This window comes from Callorhinus ursinus, unplaced genomic scaffold (assembly GCF_003265705.2).
Source record: "Callorhinus ursinus isolate GAN/ISIS: 27379988/994484 unplaced genomic scaffold, GSC_fseal_2.0 scaffold3, whole genome shotgun sequence".
Classification (NCBI taxonomy): domain Eukaryota; kingdom Metazoa; phylum Chordata; class Mammalia; order Carnivora; family Otariidae; genus Callorhinus; species Callorhinus ursinus.
This window is the reverse complement of record NW_027397065.1, coordinates 351,992-379,858: the sequence shown is the minus strand read 5'-3', so window position 1 is coordinate 379,858 and position 27,867 is coordinate 351,992. Positions and strand designations below refer to the sequence as shown.

At 43.0% G+C, this 27,867-nt stretch overlaps 1 protein-coding gene across 2 annotated transcripts in view; it reads right to left on the bottom strand.

The window, feature by feature from the left end:
- Positions 1-439: 439 nt before the first annotated feature.
- The window catches only part of RASGRF2 (Ras protein specific guanine nucleotide releasing factor 2), a 230,593-nt gene continuing 203,165 nt past the window's right edge, over positions 440-27,867 (bottom strand). For both annotated transcript variants that reach the window (XM_073887438.1, XM_025866592.2), the window contains exons 20-27: positions 21,601-21,661; positions 21,199-21,302; positions 18,821-18,905; positions 15,873-16,070; positions 10,340-10,419; positions 9,276-9,393; positions 8,620-8,688; positions 440-4,902 (exon numbers count right to left, since the gene is read on the bottom strand). In XM_073887438.1, the coding sequence (XP_073743539.1) occupies positions 4,810-4,902; positions 8,620-8,688; positions 9,276-9,393; positions 10,340-10,419; positions 15,873-16,070; positions 18,821-18,905; positions 21,199-21,302; positions 21,601-21,661 (808 nt within the window). In that variant the 3' untranslated portion in view covers positions 440-4,809. The remainder of the gene's footprint in view (positions 4,903-8,619; positions 8,689-9,275; positions 9,394-10,339; positions 10,420-15,872; positions 16,071-18,820; positions 18,906-21,198; positions 21,303-21,600; positions 21,662-27,867) is intronic.

The following is a 27,867-nucleotide window of genomic DNA, read 5'->3' as shown; positions in this document are numbered from 1 at the left end:
TCTTATTTCATAGGTGAGGACTTGGCCTCAGACGGCTCAGTAGCCCATCCGAGGTCGGAGTGATGGCCTGGCCAGGTCCCCTATGCACTCAGCCTGGTCGTAAGTGTTGAGTTACCATTAGATGAACGGAGCTGTTTGGGCAGTAATGATTTCTGTGTGCCTGGGGGTGTTCAAAGGTGGTCAGATGTGGGCTGGGGATGTCACAGGAAAGATTCAAGCACTGGAAAGACAGTGGGGCTTGATGGCCCTTGATATTTTTTCTGAGGTTCCCCCGAATTCTCTGACATTTTAGTGCCTGCAACATAGGCTTCTTCCAAACTTTATTTTCTCCTGAACTTTAGAAGTAAAACGAATATCTGAGGAAGCCCATTGTTACAAAGACGACGAGGTAGAAAAACGCAAAAAGAATCAATGAAGAGACTAATGAGATTTTCGAGAACCAAAAAAGGCAAAATTTAATTTGCATATGGGTATAAACCACACCCCACCTGGCAAGTGTTAGGCCATGGCACAAACCCACCCCTCTGTCAGAGTCACAAATGTCAGATTTGCAAAGTTACTGGACACAAACATTATACTTCTCAAAGTAACACACAGGTCTGTCACACACACACACACACACACACACACACACACACACAACAAAGAAATACATTTAAATAATTCTCTGCCAAAGAGAGATTAGGATGGTAATCACACTACCTCACATTGGGACAGCACTTTACAGTTTACAACCTAACCCATTTTGTCCTGAAGACAGCCCTGTGAGGTAGGCAGCACAGGAATCAAGATTAGTTCCATTTTGCAGATGAGGGAACCGGCTCAAGGAGGCTTTAGCACTGGCCTCAGGTTTCCCAGCTCGCAGATGGACATCCGGGCCTTGGGCTCAGGGCCGGGGCACCTCGGCCGGCTCTTCCACAACCACCTTTCTAGGGAAAAAACGAAATGGGCTGTGCAAAAGACAGTGGTTCAACATCCAGGAGAACGCTTCTCTTTCTTGGGCAGATGAGATCAAGTACAATCAACCCTAACGTTAATGTCAGGCTGTGTGGTGGCCCAAGATGAATAATTTTCTCAGTCATCTCTGTGTTTATACCTACAACCAAATGGTTGTTTTCTACTCCAGCTCTGCCCTGTCTTGATTTTAAGTCACCCACAGCCATGGAAAAAAAAATGATGCTGTGATTAGATTTCATTGACTCAAGTCTTAGTATCAGGATTCACATAGTGGCATCTGTAATCAAGTCATTATCTGCATTTACAATCGGCTGTCTTACTGAAATGAAAATGAACCACGTTCATGTATTATTTCTGGCTGTGGACATTAGCCTGGCTCTATTCTTTAGCCATAAATAATATATAATTTATTCCACCATGTAATATATATCCCGTATATAGTATATCCTATTTCAATAGCAGTAAAAATGATAAATTTCACAGGTTGGATTAAAAAAAAATCTTTAAAGCAAAGAGAAAGATTATTTTTTCAGGGGCAATAAAATCAAACTTTGCAAAGAAAAGCTAAATAAAATCCTTTATTTTAAAATAAAAGTTATTCTGGAGGGGGGAATAACCCCTCTATTGCATTACTTTTTTAGTTAAGAATTTAAAAAGTGGCCCAGTCATTGCTGACCCAAGGTTTTGTCTTGTATAGTGAGAGAAGAGGTGCTAACTCATCATCATATACTCCAAATGGGAATGTAACAGTTTTTTCTCTTCTAAGTTATTCAGTATCTATGAGTTTCATTTGTTTTTAAGCAGTACTTTAAGATGTATGAAATCTAACAAACATTAATGGGGGCTTTGTGGGAGAGCCACTTGAAATATTGCAACCGTAGTTTAAAATTCTCTCTTTAAATTCCTTCAGAGAAACACTAAGGAAAAGTGACAACACTCCACTTCATGCCTAAACCTGTCACATAATATGTTGGCTTAAGTAAGAGATTTGTCCCTGCAGCAAAACTGGATGTTAATAACCAAAGGCATCCCCTAAAAGTCCCAAGATAATTTCATGGACAGTACATAATATGGGCATTCATCTGAAAGCATGAAATTGGCTTTTACTTCTGATTTTCTAGGTTAATTTTGCAATAATAACAAGTGTCTGCTATTTGGTTGTTAGGCGCTGGCCTGCCTTCTGCTCTTAGAAGTGGGTCTCATATAATGGAATAAGGGCAGACACAGCTGGGAGTGCACACCCCAACAATAAATACAAACTTGAAAGGCAGAAGAGGATGGGTGCTTTAACAATCAGAAGCACTACAAATTGCTCTTGGCAATTTTTTAAATGTGACCAAATTGAGCTTTTTAAAAATGCACATTCTTATCCCAGATGGTCCAGAAGTGGTGCAAATCAAAAGGAGCTCCCTTGGAGGTCGAGTTCTCTCTTTTTGCAGTTAAAGCAAGGTTTCAGACTCTAGTAGCAGGAGGGGCATGTAACTCAAGAAAACGCTAAGGGTCACCATAGCAATTAACGGTGCCGTAGCCGACCACTGCGGGGGCGCTTCCAACATTCTGCAGGAAATAGGCGACACAGCTTTGTCACTAGTTGAGGAAACCCTGGCTCTCCAGAAGGGGAGGAGCATTTGGAAATTCCTCTCTCTCTCATTTTTCTTTAGTAAGAAGGGCTGCAGTGCCTCTGGGAATATTTGGGTTAGAGAAATAAGGGTCCACACACCGAATGACCTCTTCCCCTCTGGAAGACTTTGCAGACTTCAAAGCAGAGCGCATGGACCTGTCCACATGTTGTTTTGCCTGAAACTACTATGTGTGTGGTCCTGTCACTGATTTTTCCTGGTTTTAGTCCACCTTCCAAGACTATGTTTTTGAGCCAAGAAAGTTAAGCTTTATTTTCCTTTTCTTCGGCAGTACCTTGAGGTGCTTGGTGAAGTTGACATATATTAGTTCAAACCCTCAGTATGTGAACACTGAGAAATAAATTGCGAGTTATGCATCGTTAGGATCCAAACAACCCATGCTTCTTATCATGCATTAAAATGCATCAACCTCTTACTTGAAACTAAAGAGAACAAGCAACTTCTTAAAAAAAGAAAAAGAAAGCATTCATAAGTAACCCTCCTTGGGTTTAGTGCTACACTGTTGGCTAATATGACCTATTGAAAATAGTTTTGGAATGGTCTTCAAATATTATAAATATTTTCTTTTACTTACTTGGTATTTCACTATATAGTTATGTACAGAGATGGCCCTTACCATGCAGGAAAAATGTACATTCTCCACCTCTATGGTATATTATCAACGCAAGTGCTTCCACTGGGCCTTATGAGCCAGCAAGCTGAATTTATTAGTCAGCCGTTAGTTCTAACAAGATAATTAAAGTGCAAAGAAGGAGGGGAAAACAGCTAGACAGATCAATTTTTTCAATGTCAGCATCAATATACTTCATGCCTCTAGGAGAAAACATCAGGCGCAATAGGCTCAGGTAACAATAACTCTGTATTTTTCCTCTTTCTTCTTTTAAAACAGAGCTCTCCCTGAGAAGAGAAGAGGGAGGTAAACGTGAGTTAGCCCTATTTCTTCAACAACCATCGATCCTGGGAAAAATAAGGTCACTTCCCCAGCACAGGGTAGCAGGCCTAACCCTGCATTTAGTCTTCGGAGAGAGGAGCTGTTGAGTGGTTGGTCCCATCTCCCATACATGTAGAATATTTGCACTCATAAATATCCCAATATTTGAAAACAAAGATGACCGGGGAAGAACTGTCTACCAACAGCACACAGACGTGTGGGTTTTAAAAAGAAAATCCCATTAAACAACGTTTTAAAAAATACAACCAGTATTCATAGTGAGCGTAAAAATGGTTTAAGTCAGAAAAAAAAAATCCCACACTCCTGTGGGGAGAATGGAGGGGAAGGAGCCCAGCAAGGTGCAGAGATGACTTTTAAGTATGTCTGGTCACTCAGCCTAAAAACCCGTGGCCTTTTGTGGCCTTCCGTCCCATTCCACAGTTCTGTGGGTGAGGTGTACAGGCACCTCTCCACAAACTCTGCACCTGCCTCTTTGAGGGCACTGGCTTCTCAGGCCCCACAGCCTCAGGGAGAAGCCCCTACCTCACCTGAAGACAGCCCCTGGCTGGAATCCCCTGGGGCAAAGCCTACTGAGTGTTCACTTTTAAAAAAGTTACGTTCACATGGCTGTCATCATGTCTTTCTTGCCCTGTTGCCCAAAGACCAAAAAAGCAGTTTCAGAACATGCCATTCCTCCAGCGTAAATAGTTAGAATGCACTAATGACCATGCACATGCTGTAGACTGAAATTGCTCATGTGGTGGCCCATCCCTACAGAGGAAGCCTCAGCTTTTCTGGAAGCTTGTAATACAGAAAATATGACAGAGGCAGTTATAAACCCTAAGAGAAGACTGGTAGGTGTACCCAGGCCAGTGTGGTGCCAGACAGACAGCTCAGGCCTTTTCCACTCTCCTCGTCCACGAGTTCTAACAGAGCACGGGCAGACTTTGAAATCGACCTTCTTACCTGCTTCCTTAAAATGGCTACCTGCACCTCATCTATGACCTTCCCTTATGAAAAACACACCATCAGCTCTACCAAGTATCAATGTTTTTGCCTTCCCACCCCAAGTCTGAAAGCATCTGTCTTTGACCCCAAACAGCTGGGCTTCCCTGGCTGGAGACAGAATTCCAGGTCCGTTCCATCTTCTTTGGTGCACGGAGGAGACTGGCTTTGGCTCCGTCCCCCGTCCTCTCGGCACTGTGGGAAGCATGGCATGCACAGTTCTGTCCGTCCCGCTTTCCATGAGAATCCTACAGACTCAGGGGCAAAGCCGGACCTTCAAGCAGGGAGCCGAGGTTCAATTTTTAGTGACAGTTCATACAGCGTATCTTCATCTATGATGAGGGCTTTGTCAAGCAGGTACTGAGTGACCTGGAGGAACAGGGAAATCCTAGCTTTTGGTTCTTGCAGAACACGACTATGCACACTTTCTGAACAGAATCGGACACAATTCAACATTTTCTCTTGAACATTTGGAAATGTTATATCATGGTTTAAAAATCATTAATATATTCTCACTGTAAAAAAAAGGAAGAAAGAAAGAGATACAGAAAGAGAGGGAGGGAGGGAGGGAGGAAGGAAGGAAAAGAAAGAAAGAAAGAGAGAAAGAAAGAAAGGAAGGAAGGGAGGGAGGGAGGGAGGGAGGGAGGGAGGGAGGGAAGGAAAAGGGAAAGAAAGAAAGAAAATCACACATTTCCATTCCTCTCCCAGCTCCTCACCCCAGGCACTTCCCTGAAGAGACACCACTGTTGTCATCTGGTTTGTACTCTCCAGAGTGTTCTGTCTTTCTAGATATTACATGTTCTTATAGAAATCTTTTCTTCCCTTATAATCCTCAGATGTACCTTATTCTGCTTTCATCTCTTCAGTGTAAGTCAGTGAGAGCTCCCCATGTCAGTACACAGAATGTGAACTGCTGTACAGCATTAACACGCGATCTTTCAGAGTTTATTTAACAATCTCTTATTGATGGGTGCTTAGTTGCTGTCAATATTTCACTATTACACAAAGTGACAGTGAAATCCTTGTTAGCATGTTTGCTTAGTGCTCACATGGGAATGTTCCTTCCTTTGGGGTGGACCCTAGAAGTGAAATGAAAGGAAATGACACTAAAATAAACATGTTGGGGCCTGGAGTGTTTCTGTGGAAATATTGCTTTGATTTTATTGAGATATAACTTATATAAGAAAAATTAAGAGTTGGATTAGTTGTAGCATATATATCACAGCTTCAGGACCGTTTCCCTACCCCAGGAAGTTCCCTCATTCAGCTTCCCTGTCAGTCTGCTCCCCGGAGCGGCCACTGCTATGGTTTCTAGTACCAGGCATTCATTTTGTCTACTCGAGAATTTGACGGAAGTTGAAGCATACAGCACGTACTTGTGTGTCTAGCTTCTTTCGCTCAGCATAATGTTTTGAAGTCCTTCCATATTGTGGCGTATATCACTAGCCTGCCCTGTCATTGCTGAGTGGTGCTGCGTCATATAGATACACCACATTTGTTGATCCCTTCATCTATTTATGGACACCTGGGCTGTTTCCAGTTTGGGGCTATTATTAAGAAATGCTATGAACATTTTATACAAGATTTTCAGTGGGCATGTTTTCATTCGCCCCTGGGTAAATGCCTAGGAGAGAAATTCCTGGGTCATAAGGTAGAGGCATATTTAATGTTTGAAGAAATATCCACACCACACAGTTTTCTAAAGAGGATGAACCATGTTATTCTCACCAGCAAAGCAGAAGACTTGTGGTTGCTCAGTTCATCAATTTTTAATTTTAACAGATGATGCAGATATAACCTCCCAAACTGCTGTAACCTACAGTTTATAAGAGCACCTGGTATCCAACATTCTGAGGTCTGATGTTACCAGGATTTTAAAATTTTGTTTATCTGGGGGCGCCTGGGTGGCTCAGTCGTTGAGCGTCTGCCTTCGGCTCAGGTCATGATCCCAGGGTCCTGGGATCAAGCCCCGCATTGGGCTCCCTGCTCCGCGGGAAGCCTGCTTCTCCCTCTCCCACTCCCCCTGCTTGTGTTCCCTCTCTCGCTGTGTCTCTCTCTGTCAAATAAATAAATAAAATCTTTAAAAATAAATAAATAAAATTTTGTTTATCTCTAAGGTGAAAATGACGTCTCATTATAATTTGCATTTTGTTTTCCTTCTCACTAGTGAAGTCAAACATTTAAAAAATATTTACTGGCCAGTTTTGTTTCTTATTCTGTGAGCTACCTCACCTGTTCCAAGCTTTGCCGATTTTTCTACTGAGTTGTTTATACTTTTCTTACCGACTTATAGGAATACTGTCATTCTGTCCCCTTGTTCTGCATGTTACAAATATCATCTCCTGGGGCGCCTGGGTGGCTCAGTCAATTAAGTGTCTGACTCTTGATTACAGCTTAGGTCATGGTCTCTGGGACGCGAGATCGAGCCCCTTGTCGGGCTCCGTGCTGAGCACAGAGCCTGCTTAAGATTCTCTCTCTCTCCCTCTCCTTCTGCCACTCCCCCACTTGCTGTCACATGTAGTCTCTGTCTCTCGAAAGAAAAAAATTTAAAAAAAATCACCTCCTAGCCTACTGGTTTCATTTTTGCTTTTTAAATAATTGCATTTTGTCATACAGAAGTTTTAATTTTGATGCAGCAAACTTAATCAAGCTTATCTTTTTTTTAAAGATTTTATTTATTTATCTGAGAGAGAGAATGAGAGAGATAGAGAGCATGAGAGGGAAGAGGGTCAGAGGGAGAAGCAGACTCCCTGCTGAGCAGGGAGCCCGATATGGGACTCGATCCCGGGACTCCAGGATCATGACCTGAGCCGAAGGCAGTCGCTTAACCAACTGAGCCACCCAGGCGCCCAATCAAGCTTACCTTTTACAGCTCATACGTTCTGTAGAAGTTCTTTCAAATCTAAAGGTTGTGGATGTTTTGTACTAAATTTTATTCAAATAATTGAATATTTATTTTTACGTTTAGGTAATGAACTCATCTGGATTTTTTTTGTGAATGGTATCAGATGGAGAGCCAAAATTCCTATTCCCTTACTTGATTGGTCAATTTCTTTCTGGCACTTTCTTTAAATGCCGCCTCTATTCCATATTAGATTTTCCTATAGACAAAATCTGCATCAGGACTGTATCGCACTCCACTGAATTTGTATTCCTATGCCAATGTAGTCCTGCTTTATTGATTATAGTTTTAGGATATGTGTCTGTATCTGGTAGGGAAAGCTCTTTCTCACTCTTTTTATTTTTCAAAAAATCCATCTGGTTTTTTGTTTTTTGTTCTTGTTGTTCTGTTTTGTTTTGTTTTTGCCCGTCTCAGCTTCCTCAGGAGTTTCATGACAAGTTTGTCAAGTTCCATGAAATAATAAGGAAAAAATGGCTGTGAGTTTTATGGGAATCTTCTGTACTACCTTCTTAATTTTTCTGTAAAGTTAAAATGATTCTAAAAAATATCTATTTAAAAACGAAGGAAAGGGAAGGAAGGAAGGAAGGAAGGAAGGAAGGAAGGAAGGAAGGAAGGAAGGAAGGAAGGAAAGACAGACAGACAGACAGACAGACCAGTTGTGGCTGGGACGGAGGAAGAAAGGGGATATATGATGTGAGATGAATTTTGAAAGATGAGTAGGGGCCTTGTAATGTAGGACTTATTGGACACATCAAGACTTTTTCTTTCTTTATCTGAAGAGCAATGAAAAACCTATAAAATATTTTACACAAGGGACAAACATATCTTGCTTTGTGTTTCAGAGAGTTCTATTTGGCTGCAATTTGTAGAAAGGATTTTGCATTCTAGAGTGAATGCAAGTAGGCCAGGTAATAGATATTGGTAGCTTGGGCCAGGATGGTAATGGTGTAGACAGATTTATGAGAAATAGAGAATATATAATCAATAGAACTTGATAAATTGGTGTTCTTTTTGCCTTCTTTCTTTCTTTCTTAATCAGAGTTGCCAAAGACTTGTCTTTTTATTTTATTGGTTTTTTTCTGTGAGTCAGCTTTTGATATTATCGATCAACTTTACCACTGTTTCTAACTCATTAATTTCCACTTTTTTCTTTATTAATTCCCTTAACCGCCACACAATATTACCTTTGGCTGATGGTCTATTCGATAGCAAGTCTGCTGGAATTGGCGTATCTCTCTGATGATGTGTGATATCTAAGAGAGAAACAATAACAACAAAAGCAAAGCAAAAGTATTTCCTTGTATTGCAACACATTCTTCCAGGCCCTATGCACAAGTCGTCAGGCACTTTCTCCAGCAAAGTGCCAGAGCCCAGCCCTATCATTTTCTATGCCCAGCCAGGGCTTTCTTGCCCTTCAATGAGCTACATGAAATGCAAAGGGCAAGAAGATACTGACTTCACAATCAGGGGAACAGTTGGCCTAGGTGACCTCGGGTCCAGCAAAGGCAAGCTCTGGGTGTTACTGTCCTTGGGCTCCCTGTTCTAACTTGGTGCTCTGAACCCCGTTGTCCAGCAAGAAGCCTTCAGCATCTGTCCATCACTGTTCCATCTCAGAAAGTCATCCCTGGAGCTTCATTCCCCACCCCTTTGCCCAGACCGCATGCAAGCTGCAATACCCCTGTTGAAAATCGCTTCAATCAGCCACAGCAGATATGAAACCCAGTGTCCCCCATCTCTTCCATCTCAAAATGAAAAAGCAAACAGTGAGCTCCGTGACTTAGCCCTTCTCTTTAAACCACTGCAGTCACTGAAACAGGCTGATGATGAAAGGACCACCTACCATTCTCATCTTGGAGAAATTAACAAGGCCTTCCTCGGTAAAGTTTGGTGTTCCCTCTTCAATAAACGCCAGGTCCGTCAGGTACATCCCCAGATAAGGAACAGCTGGGGGGTTACAGCTGCAAAACCAAGAGACACTGTTCTCAAGCGCACTCATGCAAATAGAGACTCCCTTCCCGTCTTTCACGGGAAGCAACCGTGTGGCTTCAATCCTGAAGAATAAAGCCTTTTAATTCCGTCTGCACAAGCACACTCATGATATTAAGAGTTTTCAATACATCTCATAACAGATTAGAAGAGCAAGTCACAGCCTTATGTTTTACATGTGCTTGGGACGACGGCATGTTCGAGCAACAGGCTGCCTTACAGACGAGGACAGAGTCTGTGCCAGCAGCACTCGTCCGCAGTACTTGTAAACCGGCCGCACTTTCCCGGGAGTAAGAGCATGGAGGAACCTCCCAAGAACTGGGGGGAAAAATCAAGGTGATTAGAGCCCGTAAAGCTTGTATTCTGCTTTCGTTAGGATTTCAATGTTTTAGAAGGTACAGACCTAATGAATATCACCTCTGCATTCTAAAGTGATGGTTTCTTTGTTTTTGTTTTGTGAGGGGCGTACCTTGGTCTTCTCAGAGTCAAGAGTGAGGAGGACATGGGCTTTTGAGCCAGAGAGAATTAACTGGGTCTGAGTCCTAGCATGACCACTTGCTAAGGGATGCTGGACAAACTCTGCGAACCACAGTCTCCTTGTTGTGCTTAGATTAATAAATACCAAATCAAGAAATTTTTATATTAGAAGATGGTTTGATTTTAGAGTAAAAGATGATGATATTTTCTTCTTATTCGGGATAGTCTGCATGCCACTGGTATGTCCACAAGACACTTACTGTATACGCACAGTCTTTCAAATGTAAAGAAAAATCAGGAAAATACCTAGATGTGGAAGTTCTTCCCCATTTGTTTTTCTTTTCAAAGCAAAGTAGGAGGTAGGCCACTATTTGTATACTGTATATATTTTAAAAATACATTTCTGAATTATGAATAACTTAATGATTAAGATAAACATACTTTTTAAGGGTTTCTCTGAGATTTTTAAATCTTCCTTCAGATGAAACAGTCTTCTGAAGCTTGTCCATGAGAGCTTTCGTCTGGAAAGAAACAAACAACTTAGCCTGTCATGAAAATACTCCTATGGTTTGACAAGATGGGTGAGTTACCAAGAGATCCTCACTTCCCTTCCATAGTGGCAGGTGCTGATACCTTTGTCAGACTGTTGTGATATGATTTTCAAAGTACAGACCGAATTTGATGTTAAAAAAAAAATCAAAAACATGTGGAGAAGAGTGACTATACTGCTCATTTAGCCAAAAAGAGGAAAATGTGTAGAAAAGAAAAAGTGCAATGAACGAGAAATTAGGGACTTAAAGAATTGAAAAAGCACATGTTGACTTAGGGAATCTTAAATGAGAGGTCTCATGTCAGGTGGTTTTCACGGTGAATCTTTTTGGGTGTTAATTTCCAAATCATCAAGACACAGATTTGGTTGCTTGGCTGTCTTCTGCTACAAAGCCTTTGTTTTGTGACCAACTTCCTCAACTTGTTAGAAAAGTATAACTGACATTTACCAAGAGATAAAACTGTTGTTGACATTGATCTGGAGTTTCTCACATGGACATGGGAGAATGGTAGGGCAGCCCTTGGGGATGATGACCCACTCCTAGTAATACCCATGCCCAGGCAGAATGGCAGGGAAAAGCACTTAGAATGCCCGGGTTGCGACTCCTCAGACTACTCTGTCTCAGTCTGGAAAGCAGCTGCATGCTTCCTGAGAGCTTTCAGAATGACTCAAAGGGCTGCCTTCCCCATCCTGGTTCCTGAGGACTCTGAAAGAAGATAGCCAGCAAGGCCTGGGCAGGGGCAGTGGGGTTGGGGGATGGGATGGGGCCGGGTGGGCCCCCTGCCTGGCCCAGAGCTGGCCTTGGGCTGAAAGAAGTTGCACAAATGTAGTCTATCCTATAGCCACAGATCTAATTTGGTGGGCTCCCAACTGTACATTCTACCAGGCCTTCTGGATGTCTCCCAGCCTGGACTCAGACCTGAAGAAGAGACAGCTACAGAGCATATGGGGTGATGAAAGAGTCTGAAGCAGGGCATATCTGTAACCAGGCACTACCTACTGTGACTAGACCGAAGTCCTGGGCCTGGGACGATAGACCATTACCCGTTCTAAAGCCACTTTGAGTGACACATACATGTGATTGAAATGGTATATTCTACTTAATGCCTCTACAGGTAGTATATTCAAATTTGAAAAAAACATTTTAATATCAGTCTTATCACCCCTATTCTATAGTCAGTTACCCCTAAAGCCTCATCCTGAAAAGACATGGGTATCACGTAAGCCAACTACAGGGAAGGCCTAATGTTTTCTTTTCTTTTTTTTTCCTCAAGTTTTTATTTAAATTCCAGTTAGTTGACATACAATGTAATATCAGGCTCAGGTGTAGAATTCAGTGATTCATCACTTACGTACAGTACCCGCTGCTCACCACACCGAGTACGCTCCTTAACGCTCATCACCGGTTTAACCTATCTCCTCCCCCTCCCCCGCCACCCCACCCCCAGCCCACCTCCCCTCCAGTAACCCTCAGTTTGTTCTCTATAGTTAAAAGTCTGTTTCCTGGTTTGCTTCTTTCCCCCCGCCCCCACAATGTTCATCTATTTTGTTTCTTAAATTCCACAAGTGAATGGAATCATGTGGTATTTGTCTTTCTCTGACTGACTTATTTTGCTTGGCATAACATTCTCTAGCTCCATCCATGTCATTGCAAATGGCAAGATTTCTTTCTTTTTTATGGCTAATATTCCGTGTGTGCTTGTGTGTGTGTGTGTGTGTGTGTGTGTGTATACATCCTGCATCTTCTTTTATCCATTCATCAGCCAATGGACATTGGGCTCTTTCCATAGTTTGGCTATTGTTGATAATGCTGCTGTAACCATCAGGGTACATGTGTCCCTCTGAATGGGTATTTTTGTATCCTTTGGGTAAATACCTAGTAGTGCAATTGCTGGATCATAGGCCTAGTGTTTTCTTAAAGAAGATTTAAGAATCCCTTGGTACCAACCTCAGATGAAAAAGGAAATAGGGGAAGGAAAATGAAAGAGAAGGCAGAGGACTGACTTACTGACCTTGATGAAGTGTGACAATGTGTGTGGCAGGATAATATGCTCTTTGTATCCAGTGTCCAGTGGCTAAGGCTACCATTGCCTTAGGAGGAGGCAAAAACAAGCCACAACAAGGGCGTCACTGTCCAGTTTTTAGATTCTGATATAGCTGTTTGAAGCCCATTTTAAAAACAGTATTCTAACACCTATTCATCATCAAAGCTATCAAAAAACTAGGAAGAGAGAATCGTTTCCTCAATTTTATAAAAGCATCTGCAAAATACCTGTAGCTAGCACTATCCTTAATGGTAAAAGACGGAGTGCTTTCCCCACAAGATTGAGAACAAGGGAAGAATGTCCTTTCTCACCACCTTTATTCAACATAGCATTGGAAATTTAGCTAGAGCAAAAACGCAAGAAAAGGAAATAAAAGGTGTATGAATTATGGGGCACCTGGGTGGCTCAGTCGTTGGGCATCTGCCTTCGGCTCAGGTCATGATCCCAGGGTCCTGGGATCGAGCCCCGCATCAGGCTCCCTGCTTGATGGGAAGCCTGCTTCTCCCTCTCCCACTGCCCCTGCTTGTGTTCCCTCTCTCACTGTGTCTCTCTCTGTCAAATAAATAAATAAAATATTTTAAAAAAAGGTGTATGAATTAGAAAGAAAGTACTTAAGATAGTTCCTATTTATAAGTGACAATTGTCTGTGTAGAAACCCCAGGGAGTCTACCAAAAAATAAAAGCTCCTAGAACTGATCAGTGAGTTCAGCAAGTTTGCAGATAGAAGACCAACACAATAAAAATCAATGACATTTGTACAGACTAACAATGAATGTGTGGAAACCAAAATCGAAACCACAGTAACACTTAAAATTTGTCCAAAGAAAATGAAATATTTGGGCATAAATCTAAAAAATTTACACAGGATTTATATTTTGAAAATTTCAAAATGTTGATTTAAGAAAGCCTAAAGAAATGGAGAGACAGACTGTGTTTGAGGACTGGAAGACTCGACAGAGTAAAGATATCAGTTCTCCTCAAATTGACTGGTTTAATGAAATTCCAATAAAAATGTCAGTAAAGTTTTTCTAGACATAATTTTTTTACTAAAATTTATATGGAAAGTCGCAGCACCTAGAGTAGCTAAAATAATTTTACAATAAAGTGGGAGGGAGGGATATAGAAAGAACTCTCAGATCTCAAAGGTAAAAAAAAATCCAGTCAAAAAATGAGCTGCAGACATTTCATTAAAGAGGATAAACAGATGGCAAATCAGCATATGAAAAGATATTTAACATCATTAGCCATTAGGAAAACGCAAATTAAAACAATAATGAGATATCAAAATGGCTAAAATAAAAAATAGTGATAACACCAAATGCGGGCAGGAATTTGGAAAAACCGTTCGTTCATACTTTGCTGATACAAGTATAAAATGGTACAGCCACTCTGGAAAAGAATTCGACAGTTTATTAAACTAAATGCGCAATCGCTATGTGATCCAGCATTTGCACTCTTGGGCATTTATCCCAGAGAAAAGAAAACTTACAGTCACACAAAACCTATATGTGAATATGCATAGCAGCTTTATTTGTAACAGCCCCAAACTGAAAACAACCCAGATGTTCTTCAAGGGGTGAACGGTGAAATGTCCTCTATTTATACCAGGAGTACTACTTAGCAATAAAAAGAAACAAAGTATTGATACATGAATGGATCTCAAGGGAATTTTTAAAAGGGCAATCTCAAAATGTCATCTACCATATGATTCCATTTATATAATGTCCTTGAAATGACGAAATTTTATAGAGATGGGAAACAGGTTTTTGGTCAGAGTTAGGGAGGGGTCAGGGAGGAAGCAGCTATGGCTATGAAAAGCGTGGCAGGAGGGATCCTGGTCATAGCACTGTGTTGTAGCTGGACTGCAGGGGTAATGAAAGTGCATAAAAGTAAATACACACAGGCCCAGATGAGCATGTATGTAAAACAGATCATCTGAATAAGGTTAGTGGATGTTACCAATGTTAACTTTATGGTTGGGATATGTTTTCAGTTACACCAGAGGTTACAATGGAGGGCACTAGGTGTAGGGTACAGGGGATTTCTATTATTTCTTCCAAACTGTACGTGAACCTACATGATCTCAACATAAAAAGTGTTTGCTTTTTTATTTTTTATTTTTTATTTTTATTTTTTAATATATTTTTTTAAGATTTTATTTATTTAATTGACAGAGAGAGAGAGAGAGAGACAGCGAGAGAGGGGACACAAGCAGACGGAGTGGGAGAGGGAGAAGCAGGCTTCCCGCCGAGCAGGGAGCCCGATGCGGGGCTCGATCCCAGGACCCCAGGATCATGACCTGAGCTGAAGGCAGTCGCTTAACCAACTGAGCCACCCAGGCGCCCCCCCCCCCCTTTTTTTTTTAAACAGTACTTAAAAAGCTGTGGTTTTTGTTTGCAAGGTCCAGGCTTTGATCACAGACAAAAGAATTTGCCTCTGGCACCAGGAGGACTTGGGGGAGTCTGGAAAATCCCCCCACCGCCCTTTAAGAGGGCCAGGGTAGTTAATCTACTAATGAAGAGTTAGCATGCACACCAGGGATCACGAGGGACAGGGCAGCCTGTAGGAGAGGGGCCAGTGGGAGCCAACGAGGGCTAAAGGGGAGGTGAGGTCAGCTAAGCCCCCCTGTTCCTGGGCAGGCCGGGCAGACCACACATACACCACACATGGGCAATTCACGGTGGCCTGCACCTGGGGACCAACTAGCAGAAGACCGCAACAGGTGACCAGCGGGTGCACACGGCCTCCCAGAAGCCCAGAGGAGCCCTCTGCAACACCTACCCACACCCAGGGAGAAGGCCAGGAGAAAGGGCAGCGGGGAGATTGTGATCTCATTTGAATCTTGAAAATATCGAATGAAAATGATAGGCATGAACAAGCTGAGTCCAATTAAAAGAAAACTGTGAAAGTTTCCGGCACACCTAAGTCTTTATGCCAAAAGGTTATTACATAAATGACCAAAAAAAAAAAAAAAAAAAAAAGCGAAAGTTGAAGCCCTAGGGCATTTATATGCTTACTTTGGGGAGAAAGAACTGGTCCGTGAGACACTGCTGTGTTCACTTGGAATCAACGTGCCTTCTCTAAATAATTTAGGAAACAACTCCTGACTGTCAACCGCACCGTCTGAAGTTGGGCCCGAATATGTTGTAATGAATGCTATGGGGTCGTATTTGCTTTTCTTAAACTAACCAATTAGAAGTGCGCACGAGTGGAATCAATTAAATGGTAAGAGCGCAGTAATTACCCACGTTGGCACCTTTCTTTGGCAACTGAGCTGCTCGATTCAGTTAATTATTTCCTAATGAGTAATATTTCATCTGGGCTCTGGGCTCCCGGCTTGTACTCTCAGCAGCGGGCTGTGTGGCACACTGCTGCTCACCTGCTTGGACACCTTGGCCCAGGTTTTCTTCAGCCTGTAGATGGCACTTCTGTTTAAGGCTGAGGTGATCTCCAGGACGCCATTGTAGTTGTGCAGGCATCGGCAAATGTCCGCCACGGCCACCCACTTCTCTATCGCGACGGTGCGGGAGCTGACATCGGCATAATTCATTATCTGGGACGCCACCAGGTTACTCATCTGAGACAACGGAAAAGCCAAGAGAGGCCAGCTAAGAGCCAAAGAAACGCATTCAGGCACAGCGCCTGGATCCCCCATAGAAATGCCGGGAAAGTAGAGTGCCGAGGGACATGGAGATCAAAGTCCACATTCAGAGACCAACCTTCCGAAAAGACTACAGTGTGTAGTAATAATAATAGCAAGAAACCAATGGGAACCTGTTCATCCTCACAGTGAACAGAGGGATTGTTTGCAATCAATGTGTTGAGGGAACAGGTCATTTTTTTTTTAATCAGTACTTTTGATGAAGGAGTTATTTCCGGTAACTATTGAGGAAATGGAAAAGAATGAGCTAATTCCTGAAGAATGGCAACCTTTGCTGATGATGGGTTTCACTCCTTGGGGCCTCTCCACATGCTCCTTTGCCCCTGACAGGTGGGGGACCAGGAAGCCCCAGGTACCACAGAAAAAGAAAAGACATTTACCCCCAATCAAATCAAACTCTAACCTGATCAGCCCTCACGCCGGACACATTTAGGGACAGGGGAGGAGAGAACATTTATTCCTTCTTATCTCGCTGGGTTTTTTCCCACCAGAGTGAACAGGACCTGTAGTGTTGCAAGGGTAAGTACTGTAATGCTATTAGTTGAAACCAAGAGAAAAAGAGGCAGTTGGCGCAGCTCAACGCTTAGAATATAGAAAGGACAGTTTAGGATTGATTACTAACGAAGGGAATGCAAGGTCTGTAATCTTACATCCATACGCTCAATCTGGTTGAGTGCACCGATTCTCTGACTAGTCCATAGGTATTTTAGATCTCACCGTGTCTCAGAATTATCACTGTACACAGTCATTAAAAAATTACTTTGTACTGAGCACCCAGAATGGACGTGGCATTCATTTAGGTTGTAAGAACAGGAAAAACAAATAATTCAGCACCCCTGACCTCAAGGCACTGAGCCTAGTTAGGCAGAAAGGTGAAGGGAGGCAGAGACAGACAAGTAAATATCACATAGTGAAAGGCAAAGCTAAGTCTGTATGGGGGGGTTTGAGGACACGGAGGTAGCAGGGGGTTATCTGGCCTAGTAGAGAAGAGGCATCCAGAAAGAGGTCATCCTGCTGCGAGTCCTAAAGGGTGAGAAGGAGTTAGCCACTGCTTTCCATCAAAGGAGGAGAACATTTGAAAAGGGACAGAGGTAGAAGGCCTGGTGTAACAGAGGCGCTGGCAGTCATCTGAGGAGCCCAGGGAAGCCACGAGAGAGACACAGATGCCCAGCATGCAGGGCTCTTGTAGGCCACGTTGAGCAGCGGGGACTGGATCTTGAAGGTGAGAGGAAGCCGCTGACAGAATTTTGTCAGGAAAGGGATATAACTAGATTGGTCTTGCAGAAAAGTTATTTCTGTGACAACTGTGTAAAGAATGGGTTTGGGAGCAAGGAGAGGACAGTGGGGGTAGTGAGGTAGGAGCTCCCCGAGAAAAGGATGAAAGGTCAAATTAAGGTGATGGCGGCAGGAAAGTAGGCGGGGAAGGGTCCAGGACATATGTAGATTTATATACTGGGGAGTGAGGTGGGGTGGGTGACAGACGAGTCAGAGATGGCCTCTGGAGTCTGTGTTTGGGTGAGTGAGCGTGCGGTCTGGGCCACTACGCAAGACTAAGGACAGGGCATAAGATGAAGGAGGCGGCTTGGCAGGCCTGGGGAGTACTAACGATAAGAAACTCCACTTGCAATCTGTTGAAGAATGCACAGCGCAAGCCGTCATCCAAGTGGAGACGAGAGGGTCTGGAACCTGGGATGGAACTGCTCGTCTGCTTGTTCATTATACCCAAGTGGGTGCATGGCACAGACAACAGAAGCTGATTTTCTGCAGCAGGGGCTCTGCTTCTCAGAGAGTAGCCTAGAGAGGTCATGTGGCCCGTCCTCCAGGCAGCGGTGGCATGGATGTTCCCCATGCGATAACCTTCACTGGGTATATACGTACTCCGCAGGTACCCTGCACAAAGCACTGTCTTGGGAATCTACACTGTGGTTTTGTATTGTGAGGCTGAATGACTTACTAATTTACCTACAGGGAACTTCATAGTCTTTTTTTTTTCTTTTTTAACATCATCATTATTCCTTTTATTGTCTTTTCGTAGAACTGCCTAGATAGGCCTGAAGATGCTCCCACATATGTGGTTCCGCCAAAGGATGAAAATCATTAGAACAAAACCAATTAGGAGTTGGTGGGTATAAAGGCAACTCCATCTTACTGCTGGAGAAAAGCAGAGCAGGGAGATGGACCAACAGCTGGTCACCATCGTGCACAGTTGTGGTAACACTGTAATTACGCTCAAAGGGGTCCCTTCCAACCCTGGAATGCATATGCACTGAATGCTCAGTAATAATGAGGATGATTTGTACCAACCCAAACTTACTGTCACCAGCACCACCGGGACCAGTGACACATGTGCTATTACAACTCATCAATGTATGACCACGAAGTAATGATGATTATGATAACAATAATAGCCACAATCTATGCATTATTGAGGACTTACCAGACTTGGGTACCATCAGAAGTGAATCTCTTATGTCCGGAAGTTAACTGGAAGTTATTACATCACTATGAGCTCTTAGAGAAGATTTAAGCTTTTTTTTTTTTAAACCTTTCCTCAGTTTTGTTTAAAAAGTGGGGGGCACACTTGCTTTATTTTAGAGAAGGAGTCTTAAGACCCTGATACTCAGCTCCCTATAACATGCCCAGGTTTTATTTTTATGGTTACTCACATCATTGAAGTGTTGGCTGGTTTTCATAATGTAAGGTGTTCTTTCATTTTTATCCAGCTTCATCCACCCCTGCCCAAGAAATTCTCTGTAAGTTCAAAACAGAACAGAAAACCAATTAAGTTTTTAAAATGGTGTCTATGATCCTGAACAATGAGTATGAATATTATTTGCATTAAATCTGACCATCTCAAATGAATTTTGGCTCATCTCTAGTATTTTGCCACTCGATGCCAAAAAGAAAAAGATTTTTCAATTTCCACCTTTCTCTTATAAATGTTTGGAACTTTGTCCTTACTAGGATCATGATAAAGGCTTCTCTGAAATGGGAACACAATGACCAACACAAGAAGAATAAAGACATTAAGTACTAATTCAGGAACCAAATTATTTTCCCTGGATCAGCTTAAAAAAATTTTAAGCCTTAGCAGAAGGACTGAAAAATCCATCACTACCAAACATGTTAATCACAAACAACATGTGTTCCTCCACTTTGCTCTGATATTCTCTAGGACGATGTCAAATCCACGAGCAGGGATTTTCCTTTGCTCTCCCCAGAGCCCAGAACAGGACACATGGGGAAGGCGTGGAACACTGTTGTTTCTACTTCATATGGGGAAGGCATTAACAGTGGTAGGAGCTCAGCCTGCTGGAAGGTCTATCTTCTGAATAACATCCCTGTTCCCTCACTTCACTCATGAGCAGCCCACCAGACCACAGCAAGCAACGGACAGGCAAGTTGGTGCATAGAGGAACTATTTTGTATAGACATGAAAAAAATAACCTGAAATGAAATTACTCTGACACGGTCTTAATCCAGAAATGTTGAGTGAGTCCCTGCAAAAGGTTTTTTGTTCCTTTAAGTTCCTGCAAGGCTGCTGGATATAAAGGTGTGGGAGTTCCACAGATGAAAATAATGGGTTGATGTCCAAGCCAGTAGGGAGGAGAGGAGAGGAAGGGAGAATCCCAGGAAGAGACTGACCATAGGGGTTTGGCCTTTGCTCTTTCCCTTCCTCCACAGAGGTCATGTTCATCTCCCCCCACTGAATCCCCACTGCACTAGACACTGTGGGTTTTTTTTTTTTTTTTCCTTAGAGGGCGAGAGAGAAAGAGAGAGAAAGAGTGCAAGTTGGGGAGGGGCAGAGGGAGAAAGAGAGAGAATCTCAAGCAGGCTCCATGCCCAGTGCAGAGCCTGGAGTGAGGGTTGATCTCATGACCCTGAGATCATGACCTGAGCCAAAATCAAGAGTTGGACGCTTAGCTGACAGAGCCCCCCAGGTGCCCCATGGCACTGTGGTTTCTAACTCAAGTCTTCAAGTAGTCACTGGGTTCATTTGGATGGCCAATAGGCCACATTTCTTCCCCGCCAACCTTGCTCATGGGTAGAGACGGGGAGAGTGAGAAGATACAATGCCTATAGAAAAGCCAGCAGGGGCATCTTCTGGCCCTGCTCCTTACGCCTCTCTAACGTAGCTGTAGCTCTGACCACCCACTGCCACGCCTGACCCCTCCATCATCATGATGGCCTCTTCTCTACCTACAACGTGGGTCACATTTGTATCTCTTGCCCAGCCCCTCCTTTACCCTCAACTTAGCTCTTTCGAGGACATGGGCCAACAGTTGTCATTTGTCCAAACAAAGGCCTTGCTTATGGAGCTCCTGATTGTTGCAGTGGGAAGGAGCTAGCGCGCTCCCTCATGCTCTACGTGAGAAGGTTGAAGCGGTGATAGGGACACTCATCACGGGGCAGCTTGACGCGGCACAGGTCAGCTCCGCACACACCCCGGGGAAAGCTCCGTCTCGGGAATCCATCTACATGTTGTAGAGTCTCAAAGCTCAGCAATACTTGTTGATTCGTGGAAGCAGGTGAGTAATTGTAGCAGAATTTACAGATTTTACCCATCCTCAGTGCTTCTCAAAGTATAGTCCTAGATCACGCAGTAGTGTCTGGGATTCTCATGGAAAATGCCATTTCCTGGACCTCAAACCTACTAGAATCCGAATCTCTGGAGGGGATACCTAGGAACGTACATTTTTAACAAGTTTCCTGAAGGATTTTTAATTACCATGCAGTTTGAGAACCACGGTTGCAGCCATATGGAGGTTCCAATACTGCAAGGATGTGAGAGTACAAAGAAATTCACATTCCGGGGGAACCGCTGAACATAAAGAAACATAAGAGTAACCATCCTGAGAGTCCCCGGTGTTTCCAAATCAACATTTCTAACATAAACTGGGACCAAAAGGCATTGACGTCAGACCAAACCATCGTAAGATTAAGACTCACACCTCTGTGCACCCACAACTGCCTTAGGAATAATGGCAGCGCTAAGCCCACAGGTCCTGCCTGAGGGGGTCTGCAGCTGTGGGGCCGCACTCACTCATAGGGAATGCTTCTGAAGACGATGTGGTCCAGGAGGGTGATCTGCTCGGCCAGCTCCATGGCTGACAAGGTCTCAAAGCACTCAGCCTTCGGACAGTCTGTCTGCAAGAGAGGAAGGGGGGAATGACACACACTGACAGCAGGTGCCCGCAGCCACTCAAGGACAACGTCCATCAGAGATTCTAGCTATGAAGAAAATGGCAGAAAGCTCAGAAATATCAGCCAACATTAACAGCCTGGACCAACTGCTAACCCCCGAGTTGAATTTAGGTCATCGCACCGGGCTTCATTGAAAGAACTGCAGTCAAGCGCCCGGTTATCAGTTACGGGCATAACACCGCTCACCTCTGAGAAGTAGTTTGCACATAACTGTGCTGGATGAGACCATGGCTGCACTTACCAGTTGAATTATATCCTCTAATTTTAGGTGGATGTCATCTTGATCGTCTTGTGAAAGGGCCCTAAAAAAGAAAAATCAAAATATCCTCCATGAAAAGAAAACAGACATGCCAGGAATGAAAGGACCATGTGCAGTTTGGATTTCCCTGACTGGGAAGCGGGAGGGTTTGGGTCCACCAGGCTGTGCCTCCCACTGGAGAGGCTACAGAGACATGAGCTGGAGGTGGGAAGTCGAAGTAACAGGAAAACATGCACGTTAAAGGCACAGGAGGATCATCGGGAGAGCTGGGTTATCCCAGGGAGCCAACTTGTTCCATACAAGGTGGTAAATATAACACCCACCATTCATGCGAGCCTGAGGGAGAGCTGGTGTGCTCTGGGCCCGTGAGAGGATCTGGGCCGTGAGTTCAGGCGTCCCGCAATACCATCAGTTGGGGATCCTAACAGGCCTGAGCACCGCATCCACATTCCTCCAGCCCCTACCCTGGCCCTGCCCTGCTGATGCTGAGGCAGAAGATGCAGAGCCACTCCCTCCTTGCACACACACAGACCAGAAGCTCAGGCGAGTTCCTGGAGGGCAAGAATTTGAACAATGCCAGGCAGAAGCCAGCAGGTTAACTCTTCTCCCTTGATTCCCAGATGGCCTTTCCTGAGATACATTTGGTGCAATAGCCACACACACACACACACACACACACACACACACACACAGAGCTATTCAGCTCTCAATATTTTTTTTCCAGTGATGACTGACTGAATAAATACATAAGTTAATTAATCCTGAAGTGGGTGCCGGTTTCAGAGTGGGAGTGATATTTCATGTCCAACGGAAGTTCAGAGTCCAGGAGAATGATACGGATTATATAACTTACCATCTGGGCCAAGCATTTTAAGTTTTCCAAAATGAAGGCACAATCACATTTTAAAAGTACCGAAATGTTTCAACAGTCCCAAGCCACACAGCCTATCTGCTGGAGGAAGGTAGTTTTCAAAGAAATAATGACGCGATGTTCCGCGGTGCTCTGAATTGATGAAAACAAAACCACCTCCCCTCAATAAGAGGAAATCAACAGAGATGGGTTAGTGTATACCCACTACACACCAGCCATGTGTGAGCCATCTGACATACACTCTCTTGTATCATCAAAAATCCCTTCAAAGTAAGCATTCTGATCTCCATCTTACAGATGAGGAAACCAAAGCTCAAAGGAACTAACTTGCCCAGGGTTCGGTCACTTGAGCCCTCGCTTGTCTCAGGCAGGTGTATAAAGGCACCTCTTCAAGGAGCCAGCACAAATCACATCCAAAAAAGTCCAGTCTCTTCCCTCTATCTTCCTCTCTTACAAAAGCTCTTGGCTGTTTACCAGGATAAAGATTCCTTCTAGATTCAAGGAGTGACTGTCCTCTTGTTAGCAATGAACCGTATCATTTGAGTGTGGAAAGAAATATTCATCAGATGATCAAAGGCAGATTAAGGTGAGGAAAAAATAAGCAGATACAAGTTTTTCTCCAAAGACTGTTAAATCACACTTAAGGATTACACATAGGGGATAAAAGGGACTCTTTCCAAAGCTCATGTCATTCTTTCCAGGGTAGTCTAGGTTCCTGTAGAGAGCTCAGTGGCCACATAACTATGTATACCCAAAGAAAAGATTGTTTTTTTTTTTTTTTAATGAGGCTGGGCAATAGTTTTTCCCTGGAAAGAAGTGGTCAAGAAGTTAGTTAGCTTTTATCAAATGTTCCTTTTCTCAGTTGTCTCACGCTAATGTTCCAAGATGCGTTCTGGTCTTATTAAATTATCTAATGTTTTCTCTTTTCCCAAATGCCTGTTGATGCTTCTTGGGGCTTTGTGAGGTTTGTGGGTCACCTTTTTATGACTCGAACCCACTCCAGCTGCCCACCCATGAAGTCATTGTTTGTTTGTTTTTCATTTTATGGCATGTTAGTTGTTTACCATGATTTATGTCTACATAGATTCAGAAGCCGGCTAGTCAGACAACGTTGGGGAGGAAGTGGTATTTTAGAAATAGGAAAGTCTTGGGGTGCCTGGGTGGCTCAGTCGTTAGGTGTCTGCCTTTGACTCAGGTCATGATCCCAGGGTCCTGGGACTGAGCCCTGCATCGAGCCCCTCATCGAGCCCCACATCGAGCCCCGCATCGAGCTCCGCATCAGGCTCCCTGCTCAGCAGGAAGCCTGCTTCTCCCTCTTCCACTCCCCCTCTCTCTCTGTCAAATAAATAAATAAAATCTTTTAAAAAAAAGAAATAGAAAAGTCTTGAGCAGAGGTTTTTAGTCACAAACAAGACAAAAACTACGCATGCTAATTAAATTTCTTCATCATAAACCTACCCCTGTGAGACTGTATGAGACAGAAATGGCTTATTATTGGAAGCTTTCAGTTTCCTGTATAAATGTAATATATGTTTAAATACATTCATGTTTATATCTCATACAGCTTGACTGCCTATACATCTCTAATGTCAAGGTTACATTTAACTACAATGTGATATGTTTTTCTCTCTCACAACCACAACCTGTATTCACTGGGAGATATGTTCACAAATTTTGCCTTAGATGGGAAAGCCCCTCTACCTCTGGCCCAGTTCCAATCGAGGATGGATGTGCTCCTAGTCTTTTGACTGCCTTTGTGCTTTGATGGACACTCCAGGATACTTGGGTTTCTCTCACATCTCCCAGCCGACATGATCAGTTAAGTATCTGTGCGTTTATAATGAAATGCCAAATAAAACATTTAAAAGGAAATGGGATTATTCAAAGTTCTGTGACGGGAAAAGTCCTCTGTCAACAGTAGAAATCAGATAGGCTTAAAAACGAAGCCAAGAGAAATTGGCCTCTGTCCGCAGACTGGTCCACACTCTCTGGGCTGCCTGCTTGCTACTGAGACCAGCTGGCATAGGCCCATGCCTATGCCTCGTCTCTGCTCCTCCTCAATTTGTGAATGGTTTAACTGCTTTTTGCTTCACTTGCTCGGACCTGCCAGACCACCTCTTCCATCCTTTGCTTTCTTGGGCATGGCTTTTCTTCCTTCCAGGCTTACTTGAGCCCATTGCTACCTATGCTCTGACATATTTTTTTAAAAAGTCAGATGTCCACAAATGCATGGAAATCTTAAGTACTAAAATCTCCTGGTTTTGGTTGGAAATAATTCCCTGTTTGTTTCCAAATTAAGAAATAATTTAACAGAAACATCTTTGTAATTTTCCACATAATTACTATTTTATATAATTGTCATATAATTATTAAATAATCCTTTTGGTTTCTGTTTCTTTCTCATATACTCCATGATGATATTTTTTCACAAAGAGATTTCATGAATGATGACACTCCATCAGTGATGGTTATATCAAGGTCTTACTTCCTACTCTACTTTCTAATCGTTCTGACATGATTTAAAAAATATAAATATGTAAATGTCGTACATAGAAACACAAGTATCTGTATGATAAGTTAGCAAAAACCCTGATAAATTAATGTATCATTTATTCCTCCTATAATCACAATCTTGTGTGCTGGCACAGGGACCCTTAAACTTGGTGCAGGTGGAATGACTTGGCAGAGGGACTTCAATCAAAGATCAGGAGTTTTCTTGCACCAGGATTTTTTTTTTTTTTTGCATAAATCTGGTCACTCACTTGTTGGGAAGATAAGTTAGTGCCTCCGAGACCCAGCTGACCCAACTGGGACTCAGGGTCTGTCTGTTTGCTCAGCTAATGCACTGGTGACCCCACGGGTATCTGTCTGCTTTAGTTGATATGCTCAGGGTTAAACAGAGACTTTTGTTTGTTTTGGCCTCATGGGAAGAAAGATGGTCAGAGGTAGGAGAATGGATGACATAATATCTATTCCCTACTTGGCTCAGTGGGTGAATTTTGAATTGTTATGGTGAAAGATGTAGAACCCAGGAGCCAAAGGAGCTATTTTCACGAGAGACCAAGACTCTGGATTGAGTGAGGCTGCTCTGGGGCCCCTGTGGCTCAGGGATGGGGCAGGTGGCATCTTTGTCAGCTTTTTGATAGGGAAATGGTGGCTTTGGAGGACTGTCAGTTAGCATTCTTGACAGAAACAACGGCGGCACTGATAAGGTCTCTCCCTCAAGCTGTGTCCGGGGCAGTGAGCTTGAATAAAGATGCTGAGGCAGAAAAATGACTGGATTTGTTCCTGAGCACACATTTCTTGGGACCTTTGGAACACTTTGGGAAGACTCTGCAAGGGATCAGAAGTGTGGATGGGCAGCTGGGAGCATCCCATCAGTAGAACTGCTTTTTTGTTTTGCTTTTTACTTTTTTTCTATTACTAAATAGCAAGTGGGTTAGGATTATAGTTTCTTTTGTAACAACTATATTGAGATATAATTCCCATGTCAAATAATTCATCCACTTGAAGTGTACATTTGAATGATTTTTTATTGCATTCATGTCTTTGTGCAATATTAAATTGGCTTTTAATGTTATTATAATCTCTTTTGTATAGACAAGGTGATGAAGCCTAAGGAAAGTTGAGTTTGACTAAGACCTACCTTGGTTTTACTTATGCCATATTGCCTTGTCGGAAGAAACTACTTTTCCTAAGAGCTACTGTCAGAGCTAATAATAATAATAATAAGTGTAGCAGTAAAACGAGTGCTACTTATGTTTCAGGCATGTGTTAACCTCTTTGTACATACTGTTTCATATAATCGTCACAACTCAATAGTAGATGAAAACAAAACAACGTCCCCTCAATAAGAGGAAATCAACAGAGATGGGTTAGTGTATACGCATTTTATAGTCTCATTTTATAAATGAAGGAACTTGACAGCTGTAAGTGGCTGAACCAAGATTATACCTGTGAATCCTGCAAAAGTGAGAATCAGACTCTGCTTCATGTCATGCACCCAGCTGTACCATCTACTAAAATTTCTATTTCTTATCGATCCCACACCTCTAATTCTCAGGTCATTTACTCAACAAAAAGAACCTGCACATCTTAAGCCTGATAAATAATAAGGGCCTGGAATGGTAAATAGGATACATCTTAAGGGCCAACTCCAATTAATGACATGCCAGTTAACAACGGAGTTCTGAGCTCACCCAGCAGTGTTGGCAGAAAGCCCTCAGGATTGATTGGTAATGTATGGTATGGGTGTTGTGAGGGGATGGGCAACATGGGCTTTCATATTTGCCAACCCTGAGAGTCTTTCCCAGTCTGAACATCCTCACTTCCCTGACGGCTGTCCAGTCAAATGTCCCTGGGGGCACAAACTTCTAGAAAGCAGTTTCAAAATATCAGCGTTTGAAATACAAACAGCATAATAAACTGTTTATATAAAGAAAAGAGGAATAGAAATCATTTACATACCACTCATCCAACTGAAACCAGGCTTTATCTGAAAATGTATTTATGATTTTAAAGTCTGAAAATAAACATAGTAACAGAGGCCCTAAGCTTATTTAGGTGTCTTCATAGGGTGGACAAAGTGAAGAGGGCCCTTAATAGATTACCTAGAGTTGCTCTAATAAAGTACCACAAACTAGGTGGCATAAAACAACAGAAATTTATTGTCTTAGAGTTCTGGAGGCTAGGAGTTCAAGATCAAGGTGTCAGCAGGGCCATGTTCCCTCTGAAACCTGTAGAGGAATCCTCCCTTGTGTCTTTCTAACTTTCAGTGGTTTGCGAGCAGATGGTATTCCTTGCCTTGTAGCTGCCTCACCCCAGTCTCTGCTCCATCTTCCCATGACATTCTCTGTGTCTCTCTCTGTCTTCCCATGGCCATCTTCTCGTAAGGACACCAGTTATATTGGATTAGGGGCCCATGCTACTCCAGTATGACCTCATCTTAATTAATTACATCTGCAATGACCCTATTTCTAAAACAGAATCACATTTTGAGGTACTCAGGGATAGAATGTCAACATATCTGTTTTGGGGCAGACACATTCCACCTGCAAGAGCCCCTAGACCAAAGAAGGTCTGGTGATGGAATCACTTTTGCGTCAATTGTTAAGATGCTAGACCAAAATCCGGCATCGCTGCATTAGAGAGTGACTTCCAAAAACATGGTAGACTGAGCTATGGTGGACTCCCCTCTATACAGAATTCTGGATAACAAAGAAACAATATAGTCAAAGTTAGAAGAAAGAAAGGACTCTTTTCAGAGATTATAAATGAAGATGGAACTAGAAGCCAGAATGGTAAAGGGCTACCAGGTGAAGCAGATAGATGCTGGGCTTCCCATCCTTAAGTAGGGATGGCCATGAGTTGGGAGGAAA